The 25,937-nt window shown below is 36.2% G+C and overlaps 1 protein-coding gene across 3 annotated transcripts in view; it reads right to left on the bottom strand.

The window, feature by feature from the left end:
• Positions 1 to 22,634, bottom strand: part of LOC122839273 (interleukin-1 receptor accessory protein-like 1-A) — a 114,311-nt gene extending 91,677 nt beyond the window's left edge. For all 3 annotated transcript variants that reach the window (XM_044130684.1, XM_044130685.1, XM_044130683.1), the window contains exons 1-2: positions 22,539 to 22,634; positions 19,950 to 20,053 (exon numbers count right to left, since the gene is read on the bottom strand). In XM_044130684.1, the coding sequence (XP_043986619.1) occupies positions 19,950 to 20,031 (82 nt within the window). In that variant the 5' untranslated portion in view covers positions 20,032 to 20,053; positions 22,539 to 22,634. The remainder of the gene's footprint in view (positions 1 to 19,949; positions 20,054 to 22,538) is intronic.
• Positions 22,635 to 25,937: the final 3,303 nt, after the last annotated feature.

Genomic DNA, 25,937 nt, shown 5'->3' with positions numbered 1-25,937 from the left:
AACACAGAAAAGTATTTGCCTCACTTTAAGCTGCAGATAAAGAAAAGAGAAATTGCTTACCATCTTATTTTTTAGCTTAAACATCCCCAAATCTGATCTATTCGGAAAATAATCTAACCAAGCTAACATGCCGACTTCACCTAATCAGCTATGTAAGATTATAGGAGCATAATCTAGTATTGTAAATATAACAGGGAAATCGAGTCCTCTAAAATCAATAAAATACAAAAAAATCCTTGGCTCAACAGTGATTGCTGTAAAGTACTGATTACATTAGACAAATAAACAAACCTTGACAAAATAATTTGTTAGTTCATATGCATTTTACTGCACTTAATTGTGTTTTTTTTTTTTTTTTTACCCCTTAAGGCTGCAATACTGATTTGCCTCGACACATTTAAAATCAAGAGGTTATGAGCTGGAATAGCAAAGAGTTTCTCAAATCGGGGAAAGGGCTATTAATGTCACAACAATTATTTTTGTTTTCTGATGCAAACCCATTTGTGTTGAGGTTCATCTTGGTTAATGTGCAATATGAATGTTAGATTAAACTAGTTACCCAAGATGGAGAAAAAACTTCAAAAACTTATGACTTGACAAAAAAATGGGGAGCTTTAAAAAGCTAAATTATGAGGGAAATAAAACTAACATTCCTCATGATTGCAGGTATTCAACTTTTCCCACTACTAACTTGTCAAAAAGGAGAGGTCTTAATTGGGATTAGAACAAGCCAACTGCTATGTACTTTTTTTTTCCACAGCCACTTAAGGAAATGGCAATACATTATGTGAATAAGTTTAGTTTAAGTGCAAGCTGCATCCATTCCTGATTACTGACCTATGGAATTGGAAAAATCAACTGTATAAACCATGACTGACAGGATGAAGCTGGATGTGCATTTTAGAAAATTCACAAAACATTCTTCACTTTAAAGAAATTCAAGAGCGGATAGGAAATAAAGATAGTGACATCAGATGCAAATGTTCATTTTTAAAGCATTGGGATTCCATTGAACTACAAAATAGAGAAAACATGAAACTGTAGTGAATCTTCCCAGGAGTGGCCACACTTCCAACAATATACAGACAACAGGGTTTCCCCCTGTGTATTATAAGTCTGGCGGGCCGCCAGGCTTTACTTGTGCCCGACCACGTTAAGCATTGCTTATTTAAATCTTTTTAAAATGTTTGCATTTTTTTAAGACTTTGTAGTTGGTGTTCAGGTATCAATCTTCCAGGCTTTCAATAGCACATGAATATCAAGTGATATTTTCAAATTTCAACTCTAAACAATTTTTAACTCAAAAATACAGAAGGCCACTGGATGAATGCCTGCCGAGCGCCCATCCACTGGGCTTAGCAAGTTTTATGGGGGAAACCTTGGACAACTTATCAAGGACGTCACAAAAAAAAAGCCAAAAAGCATCTAAATGACTTGACTAATTAAGGTTGCTATTTTTATTCAATCACAAGAAGGAAATCAGTTTAAAATGTTACCATTCCAGAAACACTGGTGACCAGAACAAGCACAAAACGTCCATAACTTTTGGGAAAATTTTCCACATGTTGATGAGAAAAGAGCAGTGCCCTTTCGAAGGTGCACATCCTGTTACATCTGAGGTACTATTGTTGCATCACGCCTTATTATGATACAGATTTGTTACTATTGCAAATGCCTTTCAAATGAAAGACAATGAAATCATGGCAGGTAGTGTAAAATGTCACTTTTGTAATAACATTGAATGCCAAAGATATAAAACTGGGGGGGAAAAAAAGGAGTGGGAATAGAAAAATTAAAGAAGCAATGAGCTTACCATCCACTCGCACACATACCAATGAGCAGCTTGATTCCAGTTCCCTCCGTTATGGTAAGCACAATGAGATCTAAGCCGGTAATGAGGGAAGCCAGAGCCGTATTGATTACATGCAGTGGATCAGAGGACCTCTGTCAGTCCCTCAGAGCCCACTTTAAACAGCTAGAGAACGTGCTACAATGTCCTCTCGTTTTCAACTTTCCATTCCTTTTTCTCGCCTATGTCACCTGAGTATTTTCAAGGTTCTCACTCCTTTTGTGCTTTTTTTTTTTTTAACCTCATCTTTTGTTGTCTCCTCTGTCTCTTGCTTTGCAATGTATCAGCCTCCTTATTTATGTAAATCCACTTGCTGTGAGAATGAAGCTTGTCTAATGTACTGAACACTGCTGGATTTCATGCCATTTCTTCCTGGTAGCAGTAGAATAATGAAAATGTAAATAGCGTTAAGCTGGGTAGCTTAAGACAACCTCTATGTGAAGGCAGAAGAGGAAAGGGAAAGAGAGGAAGGGAAGGTTTTTTTTTTTACCCTCGACAACACAGGCTGCAGCAGAGCCGGCTCTAGTCATTTTGGTACCTCAGGCAAGATTGTGATTTGCCCCCCTTGAACTAAAATGTTGGAGCGTTCAACTGCTCTTTGTATTCAAGGTTTAATTATGAGAAGCTCATTGATTTTTCCTATCCTGTGTAAGGAAAATACTGTTGGTTGCCTTTGAAAATTACTTTAGAATAAAATGCATTTTATTTTGCAACATTTAGCTTGGTATTAGAAGGTTATAATACTGTTTGTAACAACAAATAGTGTTTATCTTTAAAAACAGAGTTCTTTGAAGATAATTAAATATATGACAAGACTATTAAAACACAAACTGAATCTGTGAACACAGTTTTCTATCTCTATTTGGGCATTAGTGAAGGTTTAACAATTTTATTGGCACATTAAAAAAATTATTATAATCAATTGTGTCAAGTATGGCACATTTCAGCAACAAGACAGTTCAAATGTTTTTGCATGATAGTAAAATGTAGCAATGTTATCAATGCACCTGTTCAAGACAAATGTAAGTGAGATGGATCTGTTACTTCGTGGTAAAAAATAAAACATGCAGATGCAGCAGACTACTTGATGTGCTTGACATATTTAAGATTACGGATATTTTCAATAAAGGACATTGCAACATATTGCATACATGTAGTTTCTTATGGCATCATCATTAGGCAGCCAGTCATTTACCAACTGCCAACTAGTTTCTGAATAATTCATACATAGCATTCACTCCCTGGTATACTGCAAATTTATGTGAGCACAAAATGTGCTGCCTTTCAAAATGTCTTTACCTTATCAGATGGCTGTTGCACAATGGTAGGTAGATTTAATTTAGCTTTTGGGGGAATTTGACTGGCATCAGAATGATCAACAATGAAGCACAAGGGGGTGGATTTTTATTTTTAATAAAAAGCATCAGAAAAGATAATCAGTCAGAACTGCACATTAATGCTATTTATTTGATTATACGGTTCTTTTTGGTGAGTTGTTGCAGCAGCGCCCCCTTCAGGAGCCGGTGCTCTAGACAACTGTCCATGTGGCCTATGCAAAGAGCAGGACCCAGCTGCTACCTCACCTACTGTAAGCCAGGAATGTTTCAGCAAGACAAAAGGTTGTGGCAGGAATTGAAAATGTGGGGTGAAAGCTTCATTTAAAAGTCTTATTTCAGAAGTCATTTTAACTGGTATACTCCATTTCTTTATCACTTTGTGTTTAGCTTTGATGTGCTGCCAGTCAAACACAATGACGCGTCCCAAATTTTCATCTGAGAGGACAGTAATCAAGCTTTCAGCTGTCAGCAATAAGGATGAAAGTAATATTTTGTGTAAATCAATGATATCAACTCTCCTCCCACCTTAACACTCACGTTGTGTTTTGCACATGCACAGGAGAGCGAGTGGGTGGTAGTTACATAAGAGGGCCCCAGGAGGGCTTCCCTTGAGCTTTGGATAGAGGATGAGTGGAAAGAGCAAAGGAGATGAACGTTACGAACAAAGAAACATGATGTGAAATGCAGCAGAGGTAAGTAATGTTGACCTCACGTGCAACAAACTGCTTGGTTAAAAAAAAAACAAAAAAAACCCTAATATTTAATTCCAGCTTTGGTCGATTTACCCAACATTGAGTTTTGGTGTAGATGCAGCACACAGGGTTTACCTAAAAATGTGCAAAGTCTAGTCATCTATCAAAGATAGTTATAAAACTATAAAACTACTAAACAATTATTGAAAATAAATTGATTATATTTTAAAAGTCTGCATTGAGAAAGAAAAATATCCCCAAACATGAACACTGCTCTCCACATCAAAATAATAGACTAACTGGTCTTGAGCATGTGAACTTATGAGCTCACCAAACATGGTAAATCACTGGGTAAACTAGTCAGTACAAAGAAAATAATATTAAAATGTGATTGCAAGAAAATATGAACACCAATGTTTTATTTTTATTTTTTTGCCTGTTTTTACTGACTTTATGACCAGTGGTCAAAGTAAGAAAGCTGAACTTAGTTGGCAGTAATTTGGGTTTGCATGTAGTTGAACGACTGGGTCACATCAGTTTTACAATAAAACAAAGCAAGTTGCTTCTACTGTAGCTTCAAGATAAGTTCTTGTTATGTACAGTATTACTTTAGCCTAAAATCAACTGGAAAATATTTCCTCAAGACAGTACTGTCAGTGTTAAGGTGCATGTTATTTTGCTTTGAATGCCAGCGCTTTCCTTTTTTAGAGAGATTCTCTGGTGATGGGTGCAGAAGAAATAGAGCAAAAAATTGATTCTTACTCTCAAAGAATAAGAATTGGCAACCCTGGCAAATTACTTAGCATGTGCAAGCCTAATGTTTTCTTAAAAAAAAAAAAAAACTCAACTAAAATCAATAACACAACCCAATTTCTTTACATAGGGTTAGAGTTTTGATTATTGATTACAGCTTGGGTCTCATTCAAAAATGATGAGAGTTTGCAAAATTGAAGGAAAAACTCCAGAAAACTTGTTGTGTAGTGTGAACTAAAATCAACACAGCTCAGTGGAAATTAACATTGTTATGTAGCAAAATAATTTAGATTGTTTCTATTTATTAATTCATCCTGTGGTAGAAATCCAGTGAAGATTAACCTGGTTAGTATTCAGATCAAAATTGTGGTCTGTGAAGAACCGCATCTTTCTAGTCTCTTCTTTATCCCAACAAACCGGGTCACAATTCGAGACTGAATGTCTCAAAACTATCCAACTTCAGTCTCAGCAGCATAAATTAATCTGGGTTAATTGCCGTTGATGAAACGATTAAGTTTCCCTTTACATCACAACATAGATTGTCAACATAAACTATGAAACAGCTTGTGAGTCCTTGCTAACCTGCTCAACCTTGGGATAACTCTGAATTAACACATCCGGCTGTTGAGTCAATCCCAGAGCAACTCAGCCAAACAGACCATCGGCTCAGTCTTTGATTGTCAAAGCCTGCCAGGCCGGCAAGTTAATCCCTGAGCATAGTAGCCCAATCAAGTCATCAGGCTAGGCCCACTGTCAATAACACATTCAGGTCGAACACAAAGGCTTGAATCTTTTCAAGACAAACCTCCATTTAAGATCACATCGATCGACAAGACTCAAGTATGTAGGTAGGCAAAGGATCCTTTGGAAAGTATATTTAAGCTTATAACTTTTTAAAATATTAAATCAATGCAAGGTTTAGGGACTTTTCTGGATAACTTGCTTGTGCTGCTTTTTGTATTGATCGTCGTTTGAACTCAGGCACTTGACAATGTGAGGCAGCCGAAAGGGTATTGTGCAGTCATCAGAGCCACCCACATCTGCAGTGGGATGAGGGGGGAGAAACTGAGCTGTGAACCCTACTACGACAAAAAAAAAAAAAAATGGAAGAAATGGTGGCAAAGAATGATGACGGCAGTGATGTGACAACAAGATGAGTGGAAGGAGACACAAGGAAAAAAATTGAATGAAGCAAAGAGTGATAGAGAGAGAGGGGGAGAGAAAGAAAGAATGTGACATGGCAGACAGGGAGGAAGCACTATTTACGGTAGATTAGTTGTTATGGTGATAAGCAGAAGGAAAAGGAAAGGATGTAGTTGTCAGGGTGATGGGGTTGCACTGCACGGCTACTAATGATATGTTAAAAAAAAAAAAAGAAAAAAAAAACTGCTTACCTAGAAATCACCCTGCATTTGCCCAAAAAAAAAACAAAAAAAAACTTACTAAAATTCACATAAACACAGCCAGGCTAAGAACACACAAACACAGCAGTGTAGAGGCAGAGGCTCCACTCATTTGCATACAAAGTCATACTCTCTGCATGCAGTTCACTTTTTTGCAAGTTTTTGGCTAATGAGGGATAGAGAGGGATGTACATAACTGAGGATGTGCGTTTGTGTACTTATTGGAAGCATGTGCTTCTAAAGGTCTAATAACAGCAACCTTTACCAGAGGAAGATGACAGAGGATTATGAGTAATTCTACTTTACAGCCTGAAGGGGTTCCTAACATTTTGGTCTTTGTTGTTTTGCTGCCTGCGGTCTAACCTCTGGGTTTTCCAAAGTCATAAAATGTAATCACTGTCGAATAACAATCAAACATGACTCCATATTTCAAGTGACAACAAATTACATCTTTAGAAGATGGTGGAAATAGAGAAATCCTAAGTAATAATCAAATCCAGTACAACCTTTTTGAAATAGCTCCTTTTTTTATAGACTTCCATTATATTTGAAGGAGGATTATCTTTGCCTCTTAATAACCTGAAAAACACTTATTTCTGTACCCAATAAATCTTTTGAGGGTTTCAATGGGGCTCTTGTACGCCCCTCTAGATGCACAACACTGACTGTTGCATGCATTTTACTTTTTGCATTGACCTAGGTTCATTACATGGTGGCAAACGGAGCCTATGTTTTTAACATTCAACTTGCTTACTGACTGCATCCTTCTCTTTTTGTTCAAACTCAGTTTCCATTAAATTCTACATGTAAGATGAAGCAGTTCTTGATATTAAATGGTAAATGTTGTAAAGGTCAGAGCTGCAATTCCTTACTATCTCTAGCCTAGTACAGCTTTAGCCATGCTCAGTATTATCTCTTAATTTTGATTTTATTGCCATCATTAGCATGTCGCGCTTATGGAGTGTAGGCTTTGCAGCTTCTTTCACTTGAACAAATCTAAGAGGAAAAATACAAATCTAAAGAATGTCCAGTTTAGTGTAGCTTAGGCTTTAGACTTTAATCCCAATCCCCCATCAAATCATCATCAGATCCTAATTTTAATTGTCTTAACTTAGCTTGTTTAGTGAGTCAACGTAACAGATAAAGATTAGCTTAAATCCCACAGAAACATCTCTTTGAAAACGTAGGCATCAGTGTTTGAACTAAAATTACATATCACACAAGCATTTGCCAATCCCACGCAATGTACTTGAAAACAGGTATGTAATGCAGAAAAAGTTGCCTTGATGTCTCGGGCAGTCTTCATTCATCATTATTTAATTACCTGACAAAATATTTCTGCAGGAGATTTAAACCCGCTCATCTAAGCATTCACATTCACTTCCATAGGATATTCCAAAGGCTATATTTTATTCTTATATAGAACTAACATGATTTATTGCCAAGGAAAATTGCTTCATTATCAGCAGAGACCAGAACAGACATGTTGCAGTTTGCATCTCACTAATCACATGTTCATTTAGGAATAAGCAGCCTTCAACTGCACACACACACTGCTTCTCCTGACCACAGATTAATTGAGGAAAATAATTACTAGGCTGTGGTGGCCTATAATTGGAAAATGTACCATAAAAATAAATGCAGAGTATTTTATTTAACATATCTAACCCTTCCAAGCAGATTTACTTTATGTGTGCTTCCCTGAAATGTGGGCTTGCCAAGATTAGTTAAATATGAAGTTCACAGCCATGCTTTACATATTGGACTCAAATATGTTATGAAAGCAAAACATTTTGGACCAGTAACCAAAAATTATGCATCTTGCCACAGGCTGGGTAAAAGCACCATTGTATTTATTAAAAGACTAGAGATTTAACAAGCACTTTGGTCAAAGCCCAACAATTTTTCTACATTTTAGGCAATAGTGGCCAGCCTCCTTAGCTTTTTTTTTTTCTGTACCATCCTAAACCCCCCAAAATTTACCTGAAAACACCAAAAAGTGGATAAATGCCTAATTAGTACAAAAGGAGTAAAATAAAAAATAGAAACAACAGAACTGCACTAAAATCAAAGTAATTTCTGCCTTTCCAGACTTTTTTTTTTTTGTCTTTTTCTCAGAATGCCTCAGCTGAACACATCTACTACACTTTGCTTTGTACAGATTGAATTTTCAACAAGTATTAACCAGAGGCTTTTTGTAGAATGGCCCACATGGCCTTGGTGTTTTTCCATGTTGTAGGAAGAGCACTCACAGGGGAAAACCTATCTGCAGACAAGTGTTCAGTTCACCATCATGTTCTATAAAAGGGCTGTGGACGTCTCCTGTACTTGAATAATGACTGTGAAGTTGGTGTCTGATCTGTCTAACAGCGAACGCTGATTTTAAAAATTGAGATTTAAGAAACCCTTATTCTATTTGTGGAGAACACATCGAATCAAACAGAGCATTTTCAAAGCTTTATGGACTTAGGACCACCCTACTTTGAGACGTATACAGACATAACCAACATGTACATCACATACAAATGAACACTAATTACCAAAATATATCCAACTAATTTATGAATTGCCATTTTAAAGCATCATGTTCATTATTAACTTGAGAGAATGGCCTCTGATCATTCTCACCATTTAAATTTAGATGTACCCCAGTCATGATTATCAAGAATAAATTGATAGTGGGGAGCATAAATATATTCACCACGATTCCCTTCTTTTGAAGCTCTGAAATAAACAGACTCCGTTACCCCTGCCTATCAATATTTTAAGCCTGGCATCAATACTTAAAAGACAATTAAAAATGTTTTGTAACATTTATTTAGGGATATGTCAAGCTGATTTTTAGTATTTATAATTAAAATGAAAGGCAAAACTTGAATAAGCATAGATTTAACTTCAGATTCGGTTTACACTCAGTTAGGGCTGCTGTAAACCAATATTTTAGTACTTCAGTAATCTGTCGACTACTCTTACGATTAATCAAGTAATCTGATAAAGAAGATTTATTAAATAAAATATTGGTAAGTCTGGCATAACACCAGTGTTACTATTGGATATCAACATCAGTCCAATTTTTCATATCTGAGCTTCCCTAACAGTAACTTTTCTGTAGTGTATAAAATGAACCTGTAACAAATTAATAATAGCTCACTTTCTAAGATAACTTGAAGAAAAGCTATACAAAAATCTAAAATTATATTTGATTTAATAATAAAGAGGCAGGCTCACAAATACGCTTGTGAAAATGTCTATACTCCAACTTTTGGTTTATGTATTCATTATCAGGCAGTTTTAACAGATAAACTCTCACTTTGCCCAGAGACTTATAGCTTTTGTGTCCATGTTTGACACCTGCATTCGTCACAGAAACTCGTCTACCTGGTATGTAGCATCACGATGCGCTCTGGCACTCGTTTGTTGAGACCGGGATGATATAAAATAAATTTTCTGGTTCGTCCATAAAATTAGACTTACACTTCAATGCTTAGTCTTGTGAAGACAAACTATTTGCTCAACTAAATATTACTTAAATATTCATGTTACTATTTTACAAAATGAAAGCCTCAAAAATCTTCTCGTCTTCATTCATTAAATAAATAAATAACTGACCAATGAATCAAGAACTGGAACCTTATTACCCAATGATGAACCCCTTGTGACATTTTTTGTAAATGTGTAATGGTTAGGTGATTAATTAAAAGTCAATCTGATATGAACAAGGAATAAATGAGGGACAAATTGGCAAAGATCTATTATCTAACAATAAACTCCATCAGATTACAATTAGTTAAATAACTATAAGATGATAGTAATTAGTCAGTGGTTAGGCATCTGCATTAAAAAAAAAGACTGCAAAGAAAGAATGTGTGGTTCTCTGACTCTGTTTTGTTCTTGAATCTACTGTAACAAAGCTAATTTCATGCCCCTCAATGTAAGGAGCTACAGATCTGTCGTTTGCAGGTTCACTGAAGATTTTAAGAGACAGTCATAGTTCTCTTCTGTGAGGTATGTCTTTAAAGGCGAATATGTGTATACAGTAAAAAGAACCCTCACTATTCCCTTGACATCTTGAAAGAGCAACCACGGTAGACTAACACTCACCACTAGTATACCTCAAAAAATTTGAATATAGCATAAAAGTGCAATATTTCTTGCCAGTCATCTCAGAAAGTGACACTCATATTATATAAAGTCATGCAGAAATATTCCAGATATTTGTTCCTTGCATCCTACATGATTATGGCTTACAGATAAGTCATAATCCCTGTTTCAGACATTTACATTTTTTTTTTAGAGTAAACCAGTGACAGTTGATTTGAACCCTCCTAAATGTCCCTTTTCAGACAGTACACTTACTCCAACTCAATAAATTGAATTGAGTCTAAGTTAATAAAATAAACATGTACACGGTGCTTCATAATTTTTTGATTTTCTACTTTCTAAGTTAAATAAGAACTTCCACGTTTCCAGCAAAAAAGAAAAAGGAATAGCAAAAAACATTCAGAATTTCTGAAACTCTGCATGATTTCAGATTTACTTGGGAGGGAATAAACAAGAAAGAGCCTGGTGAAATATTCTGAGTTGAAAAGGGGCCTTACTTTTGCACAATCTGAAGAGATAGCTGAATAAAACATGTTGAAACCTAGTGGGCCAGAACAAAGTAGTAAAGTTGTTTTCAGTTTTATTTGAGCTCGCCTTTTCTTGTAATCTAGAAATCTAAGCTGTCAGAAAAAGTGGCATTGTGGGTAAAAACATCCCATTGAAAAAGCTAATTTTTAGTCCTTAAACTTCTAAATACACAAATTTTCTTCCTCTGAGCAGTTTCTGTGAATCAGGCAAAAGAAACAACTCCCTTTTTTCCACAACACATCGTCCAGATGCGCTCAGGCGTTTTACAAAAAAAATAAATAAATAAAAATGGCACTCGATATCAAGTAGTCTGCATGTGATCAATCTACTGGCACTGTGTTACTGCAGTGCAGGTCATTTCTCATCATTTAGAGAGTGAGGTATTGACCAGACCTCTGTAGTGAATTGGTGTGGGTAGTGAACAAACGGGAAACAATAAAAAAAATCTACAATGCATTCCTTTTGGATTTTATCCATCATTCACATTACAAGTACAATCCCTGATATGTATAATTTTAATATGCAAGGACAGAACAGCATGGACATTTCCTCTCATTTTCACAATTTTTTCCCTCTGTTTTCTTTTATTATGGATGCCTTACATAATAGCAAAGGTGACTACCTGTTAATACATTCTTGATTTGTAATTTCTGCTTAGAGGAGAGACTTGCAAAAATGATGAGCTTGGAATTCTTAAGCCACTGTGACACAGTTTCCGATCTTGCAATGTACGCTGGTGTATCAAAAAACGCATTACTTGGATCTAAATGCAAAGAAATGAATGCATTTTGAGAAAAGTAATCTCACTTTCAAATCTTTGAAGTGTTTCTTTTAACACACCTACACAGTTTTACAGTACGTTTGCTGTGGGATGGATAATTATAAGCCTAACTAATCAGAAACCAGGCTGTGCTGACGAGTCAAAAGTTCCACATAAAGACAAATTTGACATCAAGCCACTTTCTTCTCCAGCAAAAGAACACACAAACTTTCAGGGCACAAATAGACCAAACAATGAGGTAACTGGTACAAAATACAAAACAAGCCAACTGATTTTCTTTTAAGTTTGAGGTATCGCATATCATGACAGACAAATATATTTATGCTGTAGCTACTGGTCAGTATTAAAAATATTATGAATTTTGAATTACAGTAAAGTTATGGCTGTCAGTCCAGGTTGCCTCCATTGAAGGGAATAAAACAACCCCAGCAAGAAAACCTCAGGCCCTAATATCTGGATACAAAACAACCTCATAAAACTTTGAGGTGGTCCATAATTACTTAATGTCTATTTAGTATGCAACTTCTTTCTCATATAAAGTAGTGAGTCTACTTCATAAAATGAAACACATCATGTTTAGTCCAGGACTTGAATAAAGCAGCTGTGGTTAAATACTGGTAACATAGGTCACATTATGTAAAAAAAAAAAAAAAAAATTAAATTCTGCTAGCTTGTTTTTAGAAACATCAGCCAAAAGCAAGTCAACACAAATAAATAAATAGAGAAAAATTCAGAAAATTCTAAGGAAATTATTAGGAAATTATCATATAATGTTGTGATTTAAAGTTAAAAATGGCTGAACTGAATTGAATATGTGATAAAGTAATTTGAAATACTGAATATTTCAATACTTTAGCTCAGTTACTGTTATTATTGGGTCATCGCAACAGCATTTAAGCAGTGTTAAAGTAAATTTTGTAGCAATCCACTGTTTGTGAATGACAGAGAAGTTTAGGTGTGATTCTTCTAAAGTTGTTTTCTTTTTTTTCTATACCAGATATGCAACAGCGTTAGTGGGCTGTTAGTGAACTTTAAATGCAACCAGTTTGGCGCTCTGTTTCAAACAACAACAAAAATGGGAAGCAGCTGAATCAAAGATGTTTAATTTTAAGCGTATTGAGTTAAAGGCTCAGCGTGATCAGTCATTTTGCTTGCGATTGACTGCAGCCATAAATTAGTGTGTTTGGATGTCAAAGTAGACAGTTGATCCGTCAATAAACTATTAGGCTCATGTCCTGCCCTAGAAATGAGGGGAATGAATGTTCAATACAAGCAACTCGGAGGCCTCTGGGGAATGAGCTGAGCATGACAAGCAGAGACAAGGTCTCTCTACATCTTATTTGTGTATGTCATTTAGCTCATCTACTTGACAGAGGAAATGTATAGAGAAGCACATTTCAGTTTTCAAGTGTCAGAGAAATTGCTGCAGTGTGATTTGTGGGATGAATTGAGAGAACCTTGACAAATAAATTAACTGACTGACAGACGGGCAGGATTTTTGCATTCCTTTCCTCGTGCTTATCGAGTGGTTATTCAAGCATCCTCTCCACGGACTTCATCTCCCACATTGCCTCGGGGCCATGTCAGATTTACTGTTATCTATGGCACACTCTTATCAGAGATTTGGAACGAGACTTTGCAGAGTTATTTAGAATATTGCCCGCATCATTTCTTTTTCTTTATCCTTGCTTTGAGAAACAACGAGGGGTCCGAGGTTTCTGGATGTTACAGCTCACATGAATTTGAAATCTTACAGACAGTGAATACACACATACAAACACACAAATGTCCCTGATGTCTTCTGCTGCCAGCACTGTGTAGCAATAAGCTGTCATAACAGAGACAGCTGACTGCAGTGGCATTTGCCACAGTCACAGCTAGTAGCACTTTGTGAGCATCCATAATTGTTTCATTATTATGGCATTTTGTGTTTTTCAAACAGAAAATTTAATTAAACAGCCGTTTAAAATAGATCTCTTTACAACTATTGACTGTGCAAATACACCAGGCACATTACCAACTTTCCCCTCATCTGTTTTAAGTTAGTTCTTAATTTTCTGTTTATAACAGGCTCTACTTACTTATGCCAAATGATTTCTCACTTAAATGCCTCTTACAGATTAAGTTAAAGAGAATCCAAGGCCCTGGAAGATTTAGAATAAGGGTAATTGAAATGTTTTGAGAGGCCCAGCAAATGTTCAAATTGAAACTGGGAAGGAGTCATTGAAGAGAGCTAAAGATTAAGGTGATGGCAACATTCAATGTTGAGGATGGTATACATTTTTTATTTTATTTTTTTCAAAATATAAGTTTTCAACGAAGGATTCAGATTACAGGTCTTGTACGGTGCGATGATGTTCCACAGACAAAACTCCAGTAAAGACAGTTTGCAGAGGTATGTTTAAAAGACACAATTTTAACTAAAACAGCAATCAGAGTTCCTATCGATGTGATTTCTCTTTTGTGACCATTTACTGACTTCTGCTTATGTGAGGTAGCAATTAGCTGCATCTGTGTGCATAGCCCATAATGAGAGCTACTGTCTAGAAAACCTGGGGTAAATCAACACAAACTGTTTCCTGGGCATCATCCTCATGGCACTAAAATTCCCCTTTTGATGAAGCGACTTTGATTGATAGACAGTTCTGTGCTGTGCTCATAGAACAGTTTTTGTCTTTGCCAAGCAATTCGACTTGTCACAGCAAGAGAAGTTCAAGTTTATTACTGTTGGCTCAATTTCAGTTTGAGAACTTTCCGCTTGCTACCGTGGAATCAGATTGATTCTCCTTTCTTGATGGTATTTCATTATTCATTCAGAATGCTTATTCAGTTCTGAACATTGGTTATCTTCAATGAATAAGAGAAGTCATTTTGCTTTCTACCTACGCACTTCAAAATGGGAACAGTGAAGAATATGAAGTCACCAGGAATTGAGGAATTTTAAATATTTTTTTGTTTATAAATATGATTGAAATAAGTCCCTGAACACTTTTCTAAAATATTTTACTTGGACATCTTGTTAGATCACAGGTTTCTTCCAAAATATTAAAGCTCCAGGAGCCTTTTGCCTTTTTTTTTTTTTTTTTTTTTTTTTTTAAATTCATTATCATAGTAGTTTATCTGGATTAAAACAACACGAAGTAGCACAGTCATAAACTGGAAGGGGGAAAACACAAGCTGCTTCAAAAAGTGCTGTGAGCATTTGTAGCTAACTGCATGTACCATGATGCACCTAAAAACTCAAATTTAAACAAACTGCTTTCAAAAGTCACCAAATCATTGAAGTCTACATGTGTGTAAATTAATCCCAGTATAAAAGCAGTATTTTATACCTCTCTAACAAACCTACCAGAGGTTTGTTAGAGAACATTCAAGGACAAACAGCATCACAAAAACCAAAAACAAAAAAAAAACAACCCAAAAAAACACAGTAGACAAGTCTCGGATAAAGTTGTGCAGAGGTTAAAAGCAGAACAAAGTTATAAAACAATATTCCAGACCAGCTATGTTTTAATCCATTAGTCAAGAGAATTTGGAGCAATTTCTTTTTTTTTTTTAAATGTCTTAGAAAAAAAATAGAAAATGTGAATTAGACATGTTTCCATCATATTGCTTGTAGCGCATCAACCAAACTACGCAAAGCGTAAGTTTGGGAAATGTTAATGCAACATGACTGCAATAAAAAAAAGCAGTAAGTTACATCTCTCCTTTAGCTCATTTAATTATACATTCAAAAGTGTCTGCAGGAATGCTTGAAAATTCCTGTTTATAGATGTTCTTCAGCCAACCTAACTGGCTGTGAGACATTTTACAAACAAAAATAGATAAATACATTAGCCTATTGCAGCTAAAACTGCAGCAAAAAAAGTTATATTTTTTGTTATAAAGCAAAATAATACATACCACTTTCTGATTTAATAACAGCATCTGTCTCCTGTTTATCAGGTTATTGTTGAGTCATGTGAAGTTTATTTCAACAAGGCAGTTCAAAGTGCCTCATTAACCACTGTCACATTATCCTGAATTACTGAATTTTTCTACAAAAGAGATCAGTACAAACCAATCTGAATAAATCTTCACCTTTTTGTTCAGCTTCAGCACAAAGCCGACCATCAACAAAGTGTAAAAGTTTTCTTTCACCCAATGCTAGACAACTGGTCGAGAATGTCACTCACTCTATCCATCTTTCAGCACCACTTGCACAACACATGCAAGCCTTGTTATCGCCCCCTCTCACACGCCAAATGTCCAACGTGTTGTGGTGTGAGCACCACTGGAACAACTGGATGCTGATGGATGAACACTGACAGTCCATTTCTGTCGGAGGGCTGCTCCCAGTCCCTGGGAGTGAATCTCAAGCAGCGTCAGCATGGCCGTGGTCACTCCACTGAACAATCACGCAGGGCACTTGCAGCAGAAACCCTCATTTGCAGCAGCACAGCATACGCACACAAGGATGTGGGTCAAACGCAGGAGGTTGATACACTCACCCCTTTTCTGTGTGCAGAGACAGCAACTTTGAGAAACCGGGAACAATAGTTCAACCCAACTGATATCCAATTCCAATGAGATTCCCTGGCCGTTAAAGATTTCAGCAGCAACAAAAATGAGACAAAGAAAACGAGAATGAAAGGCACGTGAAGTCTGCACACCTTAGGGAAAGTCATTATTGCAGGCAGCGCAAACCCACGCAGACGCAACATTGAATCATTACTGGATTTTTGGGGTATTACAATGCAGGGAATGCCACTTTTACATTAAGAGTAAAAGTCAATGGAACAGTTGCTCCATCCAGGGTCCCTTGAGGGCCAATAAAGCCTTTATAGGAGATTTCTCATTGGTATCTATCAACACAATGTTGTGGAGTCAAATTCCAAACTCTTTCCTTCTTTCCGTCCAGAAACAATAGAGTATTCCCATCTGAAACACAATGCTCCACAAACACCTCGTTAAAACCGTTATCCAAGCAATGGTCCACATCTCTGTCTAACTTTTGGTTTTCAGTTGTTCAAATTAAGCTAGGTTAAGAAAAGGTAACAGCAGTCAGGGGAGGCCTTTCACTGCTCTTTTTCTGCAGCACTCATGAAGACGAATGCCCAAAATCCAAGAACCCAAAAAGAAGCATCCACTAAGGGTATAATCAGCCATTTAATTTGCTTTACTTAATGAATCTTATCCATTTCAGCCAATTTAGTTTTAGTTCAGTTTAAGTGAAGGAAAAAACAGGGGGGGATATGGGGAGGGAAAAAATAAATATTTTTTTTACATTTCAAATACATATTTCTGTACTAAATGAACACATTTTATTTCACTTGAAAAATGAAGACAATAAGAGGCAAGTCTGCAGGCGGCTGCTTCAATACGAATAAATAACCCAGATTTTTTTTGCAAGTGAAGTTAAAGTGAGTTTTAAGTGTTTAAACATTTCAAGTGCCTTCTCGATTCAGAATCGCACCAAAATAAAGCAGACAATGATTTCACTCGGTAGCCACTTTACCTCTGACCTGTGCTGAACAAGGCAATATTGACTTTTTCCTATCAATACCTGACCAAACGGACCCAAAAGAGCCATCTAATTCATCTGCTTTTCTGGAGTATCTAGTCTGGAAACACTCCACTGAACCAAACAATCCAACAACGAAGATAGTTGCACATGTTGACAAGTGCAATAAAACGCACAATCGAACATGACCACTACAACATCCACTTGCGTCGGCGTATGCATGGATTCAGAGTCCCAGTTAATTGTAATGACGCTACAAAAACGCCAATATGCCTAATGTGAAAGTCATTTAGTTATTAAATATGGCTCTGCTCATAAATACCATATATTGTATTTAATTAGTCTCGCAATGCGTTACTGTATTCAGTCCATAAAGCTAACAGCTTGTTAGTGAGCAACTGTTGCTAATTTATTATTTGATGTAGACTGTAATTATCCATTTGGTTATCAGCAAAACTGATAATCAGTTATATCTCGTTGCTCTTTTCACAGTATTCATGAAAGTCTGATAGATATAATAGCTTAGCCGCTTACACATCAGCGTTCAGTTTCTACTACTTTTGCACAATTATATTTAAAAAAAATAATGTACATTTCAAGCACCCTTTTTGTGAATGTTTTTTTTTTTTTGGCACATAAATCCCCCCTTACCCCCCCCCCCCCTGCCCACTGGCACACAGAAAACAATAGGAAGTGGAAGTGAAACTCTAAAATCTGAATTTTTCTGAGATTGTGTCGCTCAGTTTATCAGATGGATCAGATTTTATCCATGTGTTTATCCATCTTAACCACATGGACAGCTATGCTGTGCTATGCTACCCACAGCATAGTAGTGGATAGCAGTATAAGAGTTAACTACAATGAAATGGTGCAGTCAATAAACTTGACAATAAAGCTGCTATGTGTTAGCGTGTCTGTGATGGACTTGCCATGTGTCCAGGTCAACGTCTTGCCAGTTGACTGCAGGGAAAAGTTCCACCCTCCTGTCGCACTTAATGGGACTGAGTGGGTCAAAAGTGGATAAAAATTGCTTTGTTCTTTATATGTAACATCCCATAAGTTACTGATGACTTCTCTTCCTGTTCTTTTTCTCTAGCTCGCCTCTTTATTTGCCATTAAAACCCCAATGCTTGGATAAAGGTCACCCTTTAAACTATGTCTGCAATGCAACCATACCAAGAAATACAGAAATATGTTTGTGTATGTGTTTGCAAAACGAACACACACACATTCTTTTTTTAAATGAATATGAGGCCATCTCCTACTAGAGATGTGCTTTGAACATGTATCCTAAAAATTTGGGTGTTTTTTGGTAATTCACCCCTACCGCTACACTATTGTGAAAAGAGGATGAGCAAATTAAGAATACCATGCATCTCCCTTTTACTCTGACTGGCAGCTTGGATTCACATAGGTGGTTCCATCTTTAACACACCAGTATTCATGTCATGAAAAGTTTCAACTCCAAGTCTTTTTGCACTCTATTTTCTTTTTTGACCTATGCATTTGTTCAGAATTGATGTTCAATTTTCTGGCATTTAGAACCAAAATGAGTTTCACATTAACCCTTGGTAACCCCTCTCACGGAGAAATTGGATCATTCGGGAGCCATCACTCTCGGTCCGCATTGAGTTAGAGTGGGCAAGTTTAAAGATGTACACTGTATGTCTTTTCATTAAGTTGTGTACTCTTCACCTAAGACACAATTAAGGAAAAAAAAAAAACTGCAATTATAGCCAAATTTCAAAACAGTGCTTCTATTGTGGAGACGGTAACAGTCTTTGCAATTACCTAAGCATGTGATGCATGAGAACTATTTTTAACCTCAATTGTAGAATCAAAAGAGGGTTTTCCATTGTCAATTCTCACTCTAACTGGGTAACATCTGGTTCGGTTGTACCCCAGTTTGGTAGTGTCTCTATTAGAGTCTGTTCTTCACTATTGTGGGCTTGAATATGGGCAGGGTGTGAGCGAGCAGGATTTTGCTCTCCAATGATTTCGTTTACGAGGGCACTCAGCATTGGAGAACCTCCAGGTTGTGGTTTTGATTGACTCAACTAATTCCAGATATTTCGTTTTGTTTGATAGAACTTCATTGCTGGCCCAAACCTAATAAAAACTGTTCATTTTCAGATCATTATATCCATGTAATTAACTAAATTATGGTACTTTTTTATTTTTTTAAAATAAAAAAGTACCTGGTAACGCTTCTGGATTCAGATAACGCAGTCAAAATGTATAATGCAAACCAATATTCATGCATGAACTTTGAAAAAAAAAAAAAATCAAATAAAGATTACAAAGCACATCACAACAAACTAATACTGTGTGTTTTCTGGTTGGTTGTTCATCCTGATTATTTGTCCTTCCATATAACTGCCCCTCAGTAGATTTGTTTAACCTTCTCTGTAAACTAGAGAGACGTTGTGAGGTAAGTTTGAACTTACAGAGTCATCTTAACTACAGCTGGCTATTTCACTACATGGCTTCATAAGTAATAGAATAAGTGTACCTAAATAAGTCTACTGAGAATTAGACATGATACACTTTGATTATGAAACCACTGAAGCAAAAACAACTTTCCCAGAATGAGGTAATTTTAGGTGAGCCTCCACACATGGCATTCTGTAACTTTTAGAAAATTAACTAGTATTTCCCATTTCAGGACATGACTGGTACTGCGTGACTTCTTGTTAACAAGACTCATTTTACACTTTTGACATTGAGCAACACTCCTCTAATTTCACTTTAAATGAATGGATTAAATAAAGTTGTGGCATTGTTTTTATTTTTCATTTCTCGATCCTCTTACAACCTTCTCCGAGTGTCTCGAAGGCTTCGATGAGAAAAGTATTATATCGTAATTTATGAAGCTTCACCAGTAAAATCTTGCAACTGTGCCAGTGGCGGATGTAACAGATTATAACGTAGCATCGTCAATATTAAGACATGCGACAATCAATGCACTCATGCAAAGGGTTTAGGTAAGGCTCATTAAATACCTGAGCCTCTCTTTGAGACCACTTTCACACTCTTGGACAGGGTGAAGTACAGCAGGATCAGGAGAGGGCTGGGAGGTCTCATCTTCCTCCCCCGTCCTCAAAGCCTGAAAAGAGAATAGCAAAAGAGGAAAAGGGAGTAGGGGCGAGGCGTTGGCAGGAGAGAGAGAGAAAGAGAAAGAAGGGCCATCAGTCACATGCCAATGTATGTGATGAAGGAACTCTCCACTCACACATTTGCACAACCACTTGTCAACACGCGAACCTGAACATTCACCCAACACCGATTTCCAACGCTGCCCTGAGGGGTCTGTTGCGTAACGATTTTCTTTCACCATTATAATTGAGACAAGCGATGATTACATGGATATTTTTCATTGGAAGCCGTTTCTAGGAATGCTGACGAATCAATAAAGAAATAATTACATGTGTGAAAAACATAGCTTTTAATCACCACTTCCATCACACACAAAAAAAAAAAAAAAAAAGAGGCAAACGGTGGGACCCTTCACATCACCTTGTGACTCAGAGATCAAGCAAATATACCGCCTATTCCTCCGATCAACTTATCTTACATCAATTGATGGTGGTGGCTCATTTTCTACTCCTCATCTTCCCTGAGTAAATGACATAATCTAACATGAGGTAATTACCCTGTAATAGCTGGCTCCCGAAATAGAACGTGTGCGGCTGTATAAATTTGATGTTAAATGAAATGAGAATACACTAATCAAAGTAGCCATTTATTGACTGATAGCATTACCTTTCAACAACCCCCATTTACCTGCAGTAACACACTAAAGAGTAGTCAGTCGCATGTAATGGGTTTACAGTGTTAAACATTCAACTGATCAAAATTAAATTAGTTAAGTATTTTTTAACACTTTAATTTTTATACTTTCAATTCACGTGTATTTTTTAGCGCAACAAGGAAAAACATTCATTTGCCCTCAATCAAAACTGAAACAGTTAATATATTCATCATGATGAGTCGATTATTAAAACAATCTTTTTATTAGTCAAATAATCAGAAAGTAGGATACCTAGACTCTAGAAGAGGAAATTTCCTGGTAAAAAAACAAAAAACAAAAACAAAACGTCAGAGCAGCAATCAAGCCAAAACTGTACAAATTCATACGTCTTAAGATATTTTGTCTGTAAACATGATCTCAAAATTCCTGGAGTGGCATAGTTTTAGTTTCACTGGGTTAAAAAAATTATTTACAAATAAGCTGTTTTCACTAATCATTTTAATTTTAAATAATAAGTAGAATGATCAAGACTAAATCTGCACTGCCTTTGATGCAAACGATCAAACGTTCACTAAAGGAACACTATATTATGGCATTTTAAGAGTAATAAACGTTTTTTATTTGAAAAAGGAACAATTATTTATTAGTATTGTTTGTATGTTTTAATACTGTCTAAAATTATCTTAAATTGCTGAATGAAAAATCTGCAGAAAGTGCTTTTTTTTTATCCAAGTAATTCTGAGACTAGTCAAAAGAATAATAATTACTAAAATCATTTGATTAACTCTATTATCAATAAAATCGTCATTCAGGTTTGTGCTAAGTTATTGAAAAAGTATAATTAAAACATTCAAATAATTAAATTAAATACAAACCAAATACCCTTCTACTTTCTAACTTTTATTACTTTACCCTAGTTTTATGTCTAACAGAAAACTTGAAAACATATCCTAATACACCGATTAACATTTTCAGCCTTAAAATGATAGAAACCATATTTTAACAGATTATTTTTACTTAAACTTTTTATTTTCTTTAATGAACTCTTGCTTATCAAGTTTCTTTCCTTCCAAAATAACTTGTAAATTATTAAACCCTAAAAGGTGCAATGTTAACTTGTATACATGTAATTTATTTTTCAAAACTATATTTATCCTATATTTTTGCTCAGGTAATTGGCATATTAACAAAACTAGTGATTCTCTCATTTATGTGCTTTATAAAGTTTATGTTTTCTAGATTATGTGGATATCAATTTTCTATTTTTAAATTACAATCAGAAAGAAATACAATCAATCACCAATTTATTAAAATATATTTCAATGTGTCAAATAACTTCTTGTCAAGTATTCGATAATTTCATGGCTTCCCACACTTGAAAAAGAGAACTTGAAGACACTTCAAGGTTTCACTCAATCTTTTTTATTTTCGCCAGTGAGTGTGAATCAATGAAGAGGTGAAAAACCTACAAAAACACAAACAAAATACTTTAACGTACATTTTAAACATTTGGTTTAAAGTTAATCTATCTTAATGACCAATTAACCATTTCTAACCTTAGACATACATTTCTTTCACAATTTTAACCATGAATTCAAGTATTAAATTATTGATTGAATCAAACGCATCCAAACATTTTAGAATTACATTTTTTTTCTTTTCCTCAGGATATAGGTTTTTACAGAAAATATCTTAAATATGCATTTAATAGAGCCAAACTGTAAAAAAAAAAAAAAACTAGCAGTGCAAACTGTCCCTTCAATAAATTCTGCATTTCTTTTTAATCAAATGCAAAACCAAGGTCAAATTACATTTCAACTGAATCCAGTGAACGGCTTACCGGTAGTCCTTGTTTAATCTCAGTCCTTTTCCCATGAATACCGGAGACTGTTTGCCTTTCTCAACTCTGTTGCAAAACCAGCCAAATGTTTGGTGGATTCCTTATATCACCTGAGTTGAGGGCGCTGCTGATTGGACCAGATTGCTTTCACCTGCTGAGAAGTGCTTCAGAGTGGCACACTAATGTGTGTGTTTATGCCCACACTAATGGGTGTGTGTGCACGCACGTCTGAACCCATGAGCACATCTGCGCAAAACACTTAGTCTTACTAAATTTGCTGTCTTTTTTATTAAGAAGAGAAGTCTATTCTGCCTTCCTAAGGTGTCTAAAATTATAGTGTGACACAATCAATGTTCTCCTTGAGGTGGTATGATGTAATGAGATAAATCCTTAATCTTCGGGAACAGCTATCAAAAATGAGTAGAGCGGATATTTTCAAAGAAAAACTTGACTACAACAGAAAATTCAGATCATTGACTAGGAGGGAGAAAATGGAGGCCTGGCCGTTGAGGACTGAAACTAGGAGAGACTGAGCCAGAGGGGACCTTGGGATATGCAGAAAGTCACGTGCTCTCTAGATTTGCATACTTGATGAAAAGAGCCTCTCTCAGTGTGTGTTTCCGAGGTACTCAACCCTCCGTTTTAAAAAGAAAAAGATACTTTTCTCTCCTGGCTGTGCACTTGAAAACAACTTTTGGTTGATAAAACACCACATTGCCAATAACATTCTGCTAAATGACACTGGATTTGTGCCTCTTTGTATGGGGGAAAAAAAAGGTCTGAAAATTTGGCAATGAATTTGTTGAGGCTGGAAATGATGCTTCCTTTCTCTGGGATATAAGGGTTGTCTTAATTATGCAATTTCTAAAAGGGTCTTCAGTCCTCTTAAAACATCTGCAACTGACCCTTCTTTATCTCTAAAAAGCCAGAATGTCTATGAAAAAATAGGCTTACAAAAAAAAAAACAATTAAATGAATGATAAACATTTTCACAAATCAAAACGATTGGAGAAAATTAACTAGGAAGATGTCACATGTCGCAGCATCATGTTTAAAATCTCTTGAGACAGATAAAGGCTCTGTGGTCCTAACAGGGTCTTTATTGTACATAATCACCAAAGCATCATATACTATGGTCATTAAACCAGATATTGGTGCTACAAATATGGCTTAAAAATGAAATTAAATCAGCATCAGCACAAAGCTCATTAGCAGAGAGAAGCATGAAGTGCCCTTAATTTCCTGGCTGTGTTTACTTTGCACTTGATTGTACGCAGTGGACAAACACCAGCAGAAGACAAACATCAATGCCTGTGAAAATTTCACACTGGATCACTGGAGGCTTGGATCTCCACTCTTCCTTCAAATTTTTGATTTCTAAATGAAATGTAAATTTTACTAGCAATAGCCCAATCCATTTTCCTCTTTGCCCAAAGAAAATGCTTCTGACATCTCTCACTGAAGAGTGACTTAATACAATGAAGGTGAAAACTTGTATCCCATGTCGTGGATGCCCGTGTGTAGTCACCCTTGCAGCACTGACTTGAACCACAGACCATGCTTTCCATCCTCCTTTGTGCACCTTTTCACATTAACATCCTCAGATTTGGTCATTTGAAAAGTAAGCCTCTGCAGCAATGATCTTTTCTGATTTGCGCTCCTTGTAGCTGTCAAGTCAGCAGTCTTCCCTGTGTCTGCGTAGATCATAACAAGGCCATAACATCCCATTTCTGAATCAAACATTCTTTACATCAGGGATGACCGAGTCAGTCCTGAAAGGCTGGTATCCTGCATGTTGTAGTTCTGGTACAACACACCCAGGAGATCAAATCATGGCTCATTAGAAGTCAGAGAACATCGACATGCCCAGGAGGCAGTAACCACCACCAGGGAAAGAACCGAAACATGCATTAAGGACCGACTTTGGACTCTTCTGCTCCACATTGTCCTTAAGTAATGAAAAAATAAGATCTCTTGAGAAACTAAATTTGAGGTTTTCTGTAACGTAATCATTTCTTTAAATTAGCACACAAACTTTTAATAAGTATCAGTAAAATAGATGAGTTCTGTTTTTTTTTTTTTATTATTAAATTGTAAAAATAAATTAACTTTTTCAATGATATTCCAACTGACTATGTATTTAATTTGCTTAATGTCATTCTCTCACTACTGAAGCATCACTCCAGCAAAGTAGTGTTGGGTACATTGCCTGTGGGGAAATCTAATTTGAGTTTATTCTAGTGAAGAGTGGTTGTGTGAAAATACAAATACAATGACGATGTGGAATGAAATGGACAAAATAAACCGAGATCATTTCATTTCAGCGCAGCATCAAGTCAAGACGGGCAACATGAACTTAACTTTTTTTTTATATCCTATTTTTGCACAATATAGGGAAAAAACATTTTAAAGGATACAATAGAGTTTGTTGACACAAATAGATGACAAGTGAAAAGTCTGCAGATGATTGTTAGAAGCTGTCCCTTCCTGTCCCTTAGTTTACAATTTCCAGTAGTCTGACGCAGCACAGCAATGTCAGTGACTCATCCTCTTTGTTCAGATGATTTCTCCATACCTTCATAAGCTCAGAGTATTTATGTCCTGCCAACCGTGACCTCTGTCACCTCCTACACAGACAGGGCATCGCGTATGTCACTGGACCACCACGAACACAAACTCTTTTGCCCATCCTCCTCTCTTTACCGTTTTGCTTTCTAAGACTTTCTGCAATCTCACCACAAAGCAGCTGCCACTGACAGACATAAGTGCTAAAAAGCAGGGGAAGCCAAAACGGTCAGCACGTCAGACTCCCTTCTTACTCTGGGAAAACAGAGTGTTTCTTGATGTACCAGTTGTGTAAAAAGCATTAACAGACATTAAAACAGCAGTTTTTGGACTCCGTAGAGCAGCGGTTTCAGCTACTCATTGTTAACCCTTGTAATGAATGCAACTATTTGTTGAATTGAAGACTCGTGCCGTTTTCTCTTTTCTCTGTCACTCAATATCTAAAGGTGCTTTTAATATTATCCGACTCTTAAACAAATCCCACACAGCAGTTGGACGGCATGCAAATCACCTTTGCAAGGTCAGAAAGCTTCCCTCAAGCACCTTTACACACCAGGTTCCAATGCAGGACCGGCATGTATTTTACATAAACGTGAGTTTAGCTTTCATGAACATATGTCATTATTTGACAAAAGACCTGCAGGCTTTTTAAACAATAAAAAGTTACCATTTCATTTTACTGATTGTTGTGCGTATGGTGTCATTCGATATTTACCTAATTATTATACTGTCCCACGTACTGTCATGCAGCCATTTAGGACAAAGGCGATTATTTGCAACTCTTAATTTAAAGAAAAAATCTCTCTCATTAAAAAGATTATAACTTTAACTTTA

The sequence above is a fragment of the Gambusia affinis genome, linkage group LG11, assembly GCF_019740435.1.
Source record: "Gambusia affinis linkage group LG11, SWU_Gaff_1.0, whole genome shotgun sequence".
NCBI classification, from domain to species: Eukaryota; Metazoa; Chordata; class Actinopteri; order Cyprinodontiformes; family Poeciliidae; genus Gambusia; species Gambusia affinis.
The sequence above is the reverse complement of the archived record's forward strand: the minus strand, read 5'-3'. Positions and strand labels throughout refer to the sequence as shown.